This window comes from Dunckerocampus dactyliophorus, chromosome 2 (genome assembly GCF_027744805.1).
Source record: "Dunckerocampus dactyliophorus isolate RoL2022-P2 chromosome 2, RoL_Ddac_1.1, whole genome shotgun sequence".
In the NCBI taxonomy this organism is placed as follows: domain Eukaryota; kingdom Metazoa; phylum Chordata; class Actinopteri; order Syngnathiformes; family Syngnathidae; genus Dunckerocampus; species Dunckerocampus dactyliophorus.
Window position 1 is genome coordinate 13,847,650 of NC_072820.1, and position 10,735 is coordinate 13,858,384.

The 10,735-nt window shown below is 42.4% G+C and overlaps 1 protein-coding gene across 2 annotated transcripts in view; it reads left to right on the forward strand.

Moving 5' to 3' along the window:
- Nucleotides 1-10,294, forward strand: part of LOC129173216 (solute carrier family 22 member 23-like) — a 47,150-nt gene extending 36,856 nt beyond the window's left edge. Inside the window, exons 5-10 of one of the 2 annotated variants that reach the window (XM_054763927.1) lie at nucleotides 184-311; nucleotides 2,746-2,848; nucleotides 3,998-4,233; nucleotides 4,623-4,655; nucleotides 5,232-5,355; nucleotides 5,883-7,524. In XM_054763927.1, the coding sequence (XP_054619902.1) occupies nucleotides 184-311; nucleotides 2,746-2,848; nucleotides 3,998-4,233; nucleotides 4,623-4,655; nucleotides 5,232-5,355; nucleotides 5,883-5,970 (712 nt within the window). In that variant the 3' untranslated portion in view covers nucleotides 5,971-7,524. Of the gene's footprint in view, nucleotides 1-183; nucleotides 312-2,745; nucleotides 2,849-3,997; nucleotides 4,234-4,622; nucleotides 4,656-5,231; nucleotides 5,356-5,882; nucleotides 7,525-7,567 lie in introns of those variants that run through there. The other variant, XM_054763916.1, reaches the window with a different exon arrangement.
- The last annotated feature ends 441 nt before the right edge of the window (nucleotides 10,295-10,735 follow it).

The window sequence follows — 10,735 nt, forward strand, 5'->3', positions numbered from 1 at the left end:
TCAGGAGTTCCTCATGCATTTTATTTGGAGATATGTATGGCAGTAGGGAGAAGAAATGAGGTTTAATATTCGTACTTATATTCGTACTTATCAGTGAGTGACCTTAGCCAACCTTAAAATGAGCTTTGGACTCATTTGTCATGACTAATGAAGAGGTCTTTCCTTCTTCCATCTAATTGTCAGGATCTTCCCTGAGTCACTGCGTTGGCTGCTGGCCACTCAGCAGTACTGCCGCTCCAAGTGGATCATGGGACACATTGCCAAGAAAAACTGCGTCAACATGGAGCATGATACCGACAACATTCTCCCAGGTAAAAAGTAAAATAAAAATCATTTCATTGAAAGGGAGTTGGCATCTCCTGCAAAAAGGAAGGATTGACACCATTAAATCCCTGTCTGGTTGCTATGACAACAGGCCACTCTCGGGTAGCAGTGAGTGTGATGAGCACCAGATTATTACACACTAGGATCTTCATTAGTTTCATTATAGCTGGGGTGGACGGACATTAAGATGGAGAGAGGTGTGCAGCCAGCAGATGGATTTAGGTTAGAACCCCTGACCCAGATCAGCTGTGAGTGTTGGAAGTCTGTTTAGCTATAAGTCTGTCTTTGCTTGTTTCCATCCGTTAGTCAGCAGGCTTATACAAAATAAATGTTTCAGAAAATATTGGTGTAGATCTAGGTTTTTCATAGGGCCCTTTTGAGCAGTCATCTACAGTCGTCCCTTGATTATTGCGGTTGATTGGTTCCAGCCCCAATGGTGATAGGTAAATTTCTACAAAATAGGATTCAATATTAATAAATCGAATATTTTCATAGTTGGAGCATAGAAAACCTGTTTATGACCTTCTAAAACAGTTTTCATCAGCCTAGCATCCATCCGCACTATGCCGTTTGTCACTTGACCGATATACAGGACAGGCAGTCTAAAATTAATCTGCCATACATAGACATACCCTCTGACAATACTGCTATCTTTGTTTAAACCACCGCTTATGCGCAGGCAACAAGATCTCAGAAGTGAAACAAGAGAGAACCGCAGCTTTAACAATAGAAATCCACTAAGCTAACTAGCCTCCAAGGTATTTATTACAAACTTAAGAATAGGTTTGAAACTGAGAGGGGAAGAAGGACAAAGTAAGAAGCCAAAAATGTACCACTGCCACAAGGAATGGGAGGAGAATTCTTTCACTGTCATGTCAGCCTCTTCATCCAAGGCTGACTTAATGCAGGTAATGTCTCATCAATGTAACATTACTGACACCTAGTAGTGACCACAATACTACGTATGACTTGTCTTTCAATATTTGTTGACAAATAATAGGCCACAGTCAACCATGAAACAGCGATCATTTATTTATTTATTAATACATTTTTGAAAAAACGCAATAGAGTGAGGGAGTGATGTTCGAACCGCGATGTAGTGCCAAACACGTAGAGTTAGTCGTAAAATGCTCACTGAACTGCACTCTTGTGAGGTATGCTGATTACTTGCCTGATGACATGCTGCAAAAAAGCCAAAGAAAATGACTCCTTCTTGTGCAGTACACGTCAAGTTGCGTGTGGCATGTTTTTCATGAACATTTTGGTTGAATTCCTAATTGCATGACTGCAGAGATGTTGGTCTTTACACCTTTCACATTAGTGGAGGCAGATGTCTGCTGCAGCAAAGTGGAGATTGTGGAGTAAAAATACTGTACCATCCACAGTTGAGACCCAGTAATGTATTTATCTCTAGCTGTGTCAAATGGTACAATAATAACAACCGCTATGGTATCAGGATGTCCTTCAGAGAAGATTAAGCACATTTTTCCCAGTGTCTCTCTGCTTCAGGCAGCCACTCCTCTTCCACACGTATTTTCTCCTCTCCTATCGGAACATTGCATTTTATTGAAGACATTTTTAAAAGCTCTGAGGCCGATGCATCAATCGAACAGTGAACTCAATGCCACTCCAAAGGGCCTCGGCCGGTCATTTTTAGGTTTGCGGTGTAGCTATAGAGGATCATTGGAAAAGCTGAGCAATCCGGCCAGCGATAACCGCCGCCCACTGTGCCTGAGGCACGTACGTGGAATGTTGTCACATGCCTGAGTTGACGTGGAAACAGAGAAGCATGAGGCAGAGGCGTGTTTCACCGGCAACCAGGCAGGCTGACACCAAAACATCCCATAGGTGCCATTTCTTCTTACATGGCTGCTCAATGGTGTTATTTTCCTCTGCAGTATCACACTTGCCTCTGAAAGCATTCAGCAGGAGCATACATGGTCATAAATGCTACAATTAGTACAGGGGTGCTTCACACTCCCAATAAAGAGGAGGCCATGTGCTTACCAAAGCGCTAAAGAATAAAAACTTAATTTTTAGTGTAGTGGGTTCACACATTTTCAAAGAACATGACACAACTCTACTCACTAATGACTCTTTTCCATTTGCAAATGCTGGTACTACCATGTACTCTTCCGAGTACCTACTCAGCCTGGGATTCCATCATTAAGACAGCTGCAAATCTGTCAACATGTTGTAGTTGCACAGCTAAAAATGACAAAGATAAACATGTTGGCTTACCCTGTTGTTGCGCCTAAGCTCTGGATGTTGCATTATTAAGCTTCACAGTCCACGCTCCCACTTTGTTCTCGGTCTCCTTGGATTTGCATCTGATGAATAGAGTTCATTTTCTAGTTTGTCATTGTTTTCTGCATTATCGTGAAATTACATTACACGTGAAATGATTTGTCCTGTTTCCAGAACTGCAGAGAGCTCTTCAACGTAAACCAAAAAAGACATGCATCGTTAAAATGGCCAGGACGAGGAACCTATGGAAGAATATTGTCGTGCTTTGCGTCAACTCGTAAGTTCTATTTCTTCATTGTACACAGTTTGGCCTTGCGTGTCTGGAGGAGTCTCCAGGAGTATGTGAAACAGGTCTAATGCTACTGTTAACCTGCAAATTCAATACATATTGATCCATGCTTCTCACTGCTTTTTATCCCATCCATTCGACCTTTCAATAAGTGTGCCTCCCGGCCATTTTTATTCACATCTTTCTCTCCTTTGCTCTCCAGCACCGACCTCGTCTTTAGCACATACAGACGCTCTCAACAGCGTATCTTGTCCCTGACTCCTGAAGTCGCCGTAAATTTTACATGAGCGGTCCTTATGAAACTTTAGACGCACACAACAGAGAGCGGGGGGAAGGGAGAGTCGCCTTGGCCTTTGACTGTAGAACGGAGTGCGTGTGCTTGTTTGTCTACTTTGTGTGTGTGTGTGTGTTGACAACCTTCAATTTGTTCATGTTTTAAAACAAACTATCCCATAAGAAATCATATAAATGGAAATAATCTGTTCTGGGGTCACACTGACTGCATCATACAACCTCTATTAACTTTGGCAGCGGTGTTTTATGTGACATTGTTAACTGCCATGCAATTGTACAAATAAATGTGTTCGTGTCAATTTTTTTGATGTTGTATACAACCAGAAAACTACTGATTATCAAATTTGCCATATCATGCTGACCAGCCAGGACAGAGACGCGTGTCTGCTTTCATGGCTAATCTGGCTTTGACGCATTTCCAGTTGTGAAATTCAGGGGCATCCAGATTTTGAAGTTCTGCTGTGGTCTAACACAATGGTAACCAATTTTTTCACACCACCAAGTACCACCCCGAGCATATTTTTAATACCTATTTATTATTTATTTATGTCATTTTTGTGACCTACGCTTGTCATCACAGTCTAGCTTCAAGCTGGTTGTGGACTATGAGGTGAGTTAAACATTTCAGAAAAGGAAATTTAATATAATTTGAATTACATTTCAGCAAATCTCAAGTGAAATATGATTTAATTTTTATGTGTTTCTAATGTATTCAATTTTTTTTATTTTTTTAAAAAATCTGGTGTTCCTGAGTATCACAAGATGTTTCCCACATAGTGGTACTGCTACCGCAGTTATCAAATGATGCACTCACAAGTATTTGTATGTCCATATTTTGTGCAGGCTAACAGGTTATGGGATTCACCATTGCTTCGCTCGCAGCATGATGGACCCAGAAGCCCAGGAAACCACCATGTTCCACAACTTCTATGCAGACTATTACACCATGGCGGGCATCGCGGTGGCATCCTGCCTGGCACTGTGCCCAGCGGTGGGCCTGATGGGCCGGCGAGGTGGCCTCCTCTTGTTCATGATCATCACTGCGTTGGCATCATTGCTCCAGTTGGGCCTGCTCAACTGTGAGTTATCGTTTGACACATAGTGGTAATGTTTTACTTACTGGAGAGGACTAGACAGGTGTACCTAATGAAGTGGCCAGCGGATAGATGACCTTGCAAATTGAGGTGTGTCACTTTACTCATGTCGACCGTTCATAATGGTTGTTGTGGTCAATGTGTAGCAAAAACGAGAGTTCCGGCTGATCAAAAGGCGACATGCATCAGTTTATTCAGTTACAAATGAGCCTGAATTAATGTTTAACCCGTGTTAACACAAGAAGGTTACGCTCTGTAGCCATTTGACAAGCTTTATCGTGTTTGATTTTGCATTTGATTTATGGCAATGTGACATTCCTACATACTGTATGTCTCGCACTAACTCACACCCTGTCTCTTAATTTCTCTTCCAGTGCTGGGAAAGTACAGCAACCATCTCAATATAGGTAAGAACCTTTCTTGTTGTCACTTTGGACACGGTACCTGAATGTGAGAATCATGTGCTTGCAAATCCTTGGGTGACTGTGTCAGTTGCAAGGGCCCCCAGAGGCTCTATCTCAGCATGTCACATTAAACAACAATGGAAGGCATTATTATTACTATCATTTAGAGCTACAGCAATTAATAGACGAGTTCATGATTAATTGATTAGCCCAGTAATCGACAACTATTTTGGTGTTTTATTTTCATTAAAAATGTAGATATTCTCTGATTTCAGCCACTCAAATGTGAGTATTTTTTAAATTCCTTAGTCATCCATGAAAGCAGACCTATTATCTTTGTGTTTTCGGCAAAACAAGATGTTCACACACATTAGTGAATGACATTTTTGCCTCTTTTCTGATATGTTGCGGACCAAAGCACTAAATGTTTGTGGTTGGTTCATATTGATTTTGTGCGTCTAGGGCCTAACCGACGGATTACTCGATTAATCGAAACAATAAGCTTCAGATTCATTGACTAAGAAAATTATCGTTAGTTGCAGCCCTACTATCATTGTTTGTCTCCTGCTCTGTGTGCAGATAGCTCAGGCACCCTGAATAAAAACTTCTCTATTGCCTTCTCCATCATCGGGATGTTTTCCTCCCATGCCGTCAGCAACCTGAGCATCTTCTTCTGTGCTGAGATCACACCCACCGTCATCAGGTGAGTTCCTAGAAGCTCACTGACACTCGACCACCTGCTCATTTTAAACACGCTTTGACTGCTGTACTGACGATGTACGGTATATACACAATACACATATACACATGCAGTGATGTGGAAAATGTGTTTGCATGTTTGTCACACTTAAATGTGACAAACATGGCCCTGTGTGGAAAAAGTGATCCCCCCCCCCCCTCCAAGAGGTCACAAAAGACCCCACAACATCCAAAGAACTGCAGGCTTCACTTGCCTCAGTTAAGGTCAGTGTTCATGACTCCACCATAAGAAAGACACTGGACAAAAATGGCCTGCATGACAGAGTTCCACAAAAACCACTGCTGAACAAAAACAACATTAAGGCTTGTCTCAGTTTTGCTAGAAAACATCTTGATGATCCCCAAGACCTTTGGGAAAATACTCTGTGGTCTGATGAGACAAAAATTAAAATTTTTGGAAGGTGTGTGTCATACCAACAGTAAAATATGGTGGTGGTAGTGTGATGGTCTGGGGATGTTTTACTGCTTCAGGATCTGGAAGACTTGCAGTGAATGGAACCACGAATTCTGCTGTCTACCTAAAAATCCTGGAGGAGAATGTCTAACCATCTATTTGTGACGTCAAGCTGAAACCAACTTGGGTTCTTCCGCAGGACAGTGATACAAAACACCAGCAAGTGCACCTCTGAATGGCTGAAGAAAAACTAAATGAAGACTTTGGAGTGGCCTAGTCAAAGGCCTGACATGAATCCTATTGAAATGTTGTGGCATCACCTTAAAAAAGTGGTTCATGCTCATGCTGACGTTCATACAACAATTCTGCAAAGATGAGTGGGCCAAAATTCCTCCACAGCGCTGTAAGAGACTCATTGCAAGTTATCACAAACGCTTGATTGCAGTTGTTGCTGCTAAAGGTGGCCTAACCAGTTATTAGGTTTACGGGGAAATCACTTTTCACACAGGGTCATGTGGGTTTGGATTTTTTTCCCGATTAATAATAAAAAGTTTCATTTAAATACTGCATTTTGCTTTCAGTTGTGTTGTCATTGACTAATATTAACATTTTGTTTGATGATCTGAAACATTTCAGTGACAAACATGCAAAAAAAAAAAAACCCCAAAACACTGTAGATACAATAATCCCTCATTTATTGTGGTTAACTGGTTCCAGAAACAACCGTAATAAGTGAATTTCCGTGAAGTAGGACTCCTTATTTCTAAATGGAATATTTTTTTTAGTTGGAACATAGCAAACTTGTAAAATAGTTCTCATTTTTTTTGGGAAAACAATATATTGTTAATGTTACATGCATAAAAGGACTTCATTTTCAAAATATTTCAACTTCTTCTTTTGATATTACGCCATCATATTGATTAATAAGTAATAAATAAATAAACAAAGGCACAAAGAATTAAATGCACGCCGCAAAGTCACATGTATTTATTGTTAATGTGGTTTACTTCATTTCCCCTTGACACAGTTAAGAATGTAAAAATGTTACTACAAACATTTCCTGCACATTTAATAAAGGTTGTGCAATGGTTTGACCCTGGAACAGATGATTGCTATCTCCATCAGCTGAGCTATCAGCTGAGAAATATTGTGTTGCATTCCCAACAATCTGTTTCAAGAAGACTGCAATGCAATTTTAGCAAAAGCTCATCTTTTGACAATTGTTAAGTAACATTTTCCAATGCATAAAAGATGCTTTGCCAGTTTTATTGCTTAAATGTTGGTTTATGACTTAATGTTGTAACCTTAGGGCATTTGTCATTTATTTATAAGTGGCTAATCACTTCCTGAGCATCCACTTGTAGATGCACCTTGATTGGATTAGCTGCTCCACCGCCTCCACACCATTTGAAATGAGGCTTTATGAAATCATTGAACATCTGCATGAGGCTGCTTTTGTCACCAGTTAGTGTCACATGGAGTACACAGCTTGTGCAAACGCGTCAGCCAGCACCCCCCACCGCCCCCTCTGAGGCCACGGCACTTGCATGAGGCTTACAGTATCTAGGTTTACGTAAGGAGTGATGCTGTGGCGCTTGTTTGGATGGCGCCCTCTGGTGGATGGCTGGTGGTGTGTGATGTTGGAGTGGAATGTAGCGGTGCTGCAGCGCTCTCCGCTGTTTACAATGATGCATGTCATTTCTAAAGGAGAATATGCTTTTAAGAAAGCTGAGATTGAGATTGAGGTGATTTTTGTCTGCAGGGGTGGAGGTCTGGGTCTGGTCCTGGCGAGCGCTGGCTTCGGTATGCTGACTGCACCCATCATGGAGCTCCACAATCAGAAGGGCTACTTCCTGCACCACATTATCTTCGCCTGCTGCACCCTTATCTGCATCATCTGCATTCTTTTACTTCCTGAGACGCGCTACCACCCCCTGCCCGAGACGCTGGCCGACGACAGCTACACCCGCCAGTCTCTGCTGCCCCCGCGCAAGCCCGGCGAGCAGCGCCTCCTGCTGGCCCCCTCGGAGAGCGCCAGGGACTACACGCGGGTGCACGACACGCCTCTGCACGAGGCCGCCGCCACTGCCGTGTCCACCATGGACTCCACCGCCTCGTCGGCTGTGGATTTGACTGCTCTCCCCGCCCACCCTGACCTTGTGGAAGACTCTTCTTCACCTGTGGCCCCCACTGAAGACGACATCATACACGCCAGTAAAGAGCACCTGCTGTCTTCCACACCTGTGCACAAGGCCTGTGTCACAGACCCACTTTTAGAGAAACCTACAGAAATCGTCCTGGCTTCAGTGGAGCCGCTCACAGAATCTGTTATTGACGAAATAAGCGACACATGTCCGTCTCCTACACAGGGAGCACCCCCTGAAACTCCAGCAACGCAGCCCGCCTCTCTATTGATGGACCCCCCTTTAGAGTCCTCTCTGGATGACGACGTGGACCATATGTCCGAAACATCTGACCCACCTTTGCGAGAGGACACCTTAGAAGAACCTCCATCACCCGCACCCCCTCCTCCTGTTCCCATGACAGAAGAGGACACCGCCCCTGACCCCCCGCCTTCTCTTTGTGAAGAAATCAAGTTAGAAATAGTTGATGAATTCACATTAAGCCCCACCTCTGTGAATGACCTTTCATCTCCTCCCTCCCCACTTCCAGTCCCCTTTCCCACTCCTTTCCCGGACCCCGTCCCCTTGCCGCACACCACTCTCCCCATCACAGACCTGGTGCACACCCCCGCCCCAGAGACTTTGACTCTTGAACCCTTGGGGGATTCAAACGACTCCCTTGACTCCTTAGACTCTTCTTGTCCCATTCAGGATTCCGGCCCTCTAGAACCCCCTCCCTCCCTAATTGAGTGTACAGTTTCTTCTCCCATAGACTCTGGCAACCTCTCAATCAGGGACAGCGCTAGCACCGAAAACAGTGCCCTCAACGGAGTGGCGTCATCATGATGATGCCGGCTTTGCGGCTCTTTTGCAGCACTTAAAAGATGGCTGCCCCCGCTCGGAGTTGGGTGGTCTTACAGATGCCCAGCCCCCTCCCACCTCCACTCCTCCATCTCTCCCTGCACAAAAGGCTGCTTTGTGACAATGTGACAGCTTTTTGTTGTTGTTTTTTGAATGTCAGTTAAAATCACCAGCCTTGAAAGTGCATTGGATGGACAAAAACACCACTGTCTGTCATTTGAAGCAAATAATGTTGGGGGGGGGGGGAGAAAAGTCAATACAGAAGTGAACAATCAACAATTGTAAGGATTTTTCTATTGAAGCAGCACAAGAAAGTACTCCCAAAAACCAAAACGTTCAAAAAATTGTGCCAAAAATGAGTATTGTTGCATGTTTGGGGACTTGTTTTTGTAGTCCTCTGCCATAGACTGAATGATGATGGAGTGAATCAGCGTGTTAGCATTTCTCCCATACAAGGAGGCGGCTCAATGGTATCAGAATGTATGCGATGGCAGCCACTAATGTATTTTTACAAACTGACTGTGGTATGCAATGGGCGGGGGGGTGGGGGGGATATTGATATTGTCAGCAAGTGCATAATTATTTGTTAAGCTTGATTCATTTGCAAGCAAGGTTTAATATATGATTCGTTTTTTTGGCCTGCCCAAATGAAGTCATGTAAACAGCTTCAGTATTTGTCACAGCGCAGACAAAACAACTTCAAAAAAAAAAAAGAAGAATGTATGCATGACAAAGAAGTGTCACTGCTTCATTTCAATGTGTTTTTCTGATTGCATCCATGACTCGACCTTTCCATCTGTTTCCTGCAGAAATGTTTACAACAATTCTCATGAAGATGGAGCAGTCATTACTGTAAAACTTTAAAGAGCCAGCCAGACTGGGGGCTGTTTTCCTTTCCAAATGTGACTCTTTCGTATTCTGTGCAATTTGTCCAGGGTGCAACAGACTAGCACATCAACAGAAGATTCAATCTAGTGGTGCGTCCATGACAACAACATCAGGCGGGTGCTTTCCTGCACAATAACGTTCTTCCTCCGTGTCATTCAGTACGTGCATTGACGGGAATACTTTTTTTCCTTCCTGTGAATGATAGTCAGTTTGAATCAAAGTATGACAGTGTTTTTTTTTAACTCTTAATAGATGGTCAGGTTAGGAAATATTCATGCTGCTGCACACGTCAAAGCACAAATTCCCTGCAAGCATGTGATGTCGAATTTGGACGAAAGAGTAGGAACGAAGCACTGGAAAGAGCAAAAATAAGGCAAACTTTGAGAAGAATAATTTGATGACAATAAAAGTTGGAACAATGGAAAGAAAAACATGAAAGTTTTACAACAAGGAGAATAAGTCGTAATATTACAAGAAAAAAATCTCTAACTAGGAAAATGTGGGAATTTTATGACACAATAGGATTTTTTTTTTGCATTTTCTAAATAATACCTATTATGAGATTAACATAATATTGTACAAAAAAAAGCCTGAGAATAAATACAGATTTACATTTATTTCTTGTGATATTACAACTTTTTTTTTTTTGCCGCATAACTTTTTTCCTTCTATTACAGCTTTTCTCTCGCAAAAATACCACTTTCATCTCACAAGATTCACATGACCACGTACTGTCTTCACATTGGACGTTAATCTCGTCTGATTAGATTTTGTAATATTAAGATTAAGATTGTCTCAACAGTACAACATAAGATCCTTTTTCTTGTCATATCCGACTTATTGACATTATAGTCCAACATTTTTTTTCTTAACATTTCACCATTTTCTGGATAAAGATCTAAATCTCAACATTGCAGTTTTGCGACCGCCCCCCCCCCCCCCCCCCCCAAGAATCTGACTTTATTCTTGAAACATGACAGCTTTCTTTCCTCATATATTACTTTGAACTCAAAAGATTCAGTTTTTCCTCATCATATTCCAACTTTTTAATTTTTTTT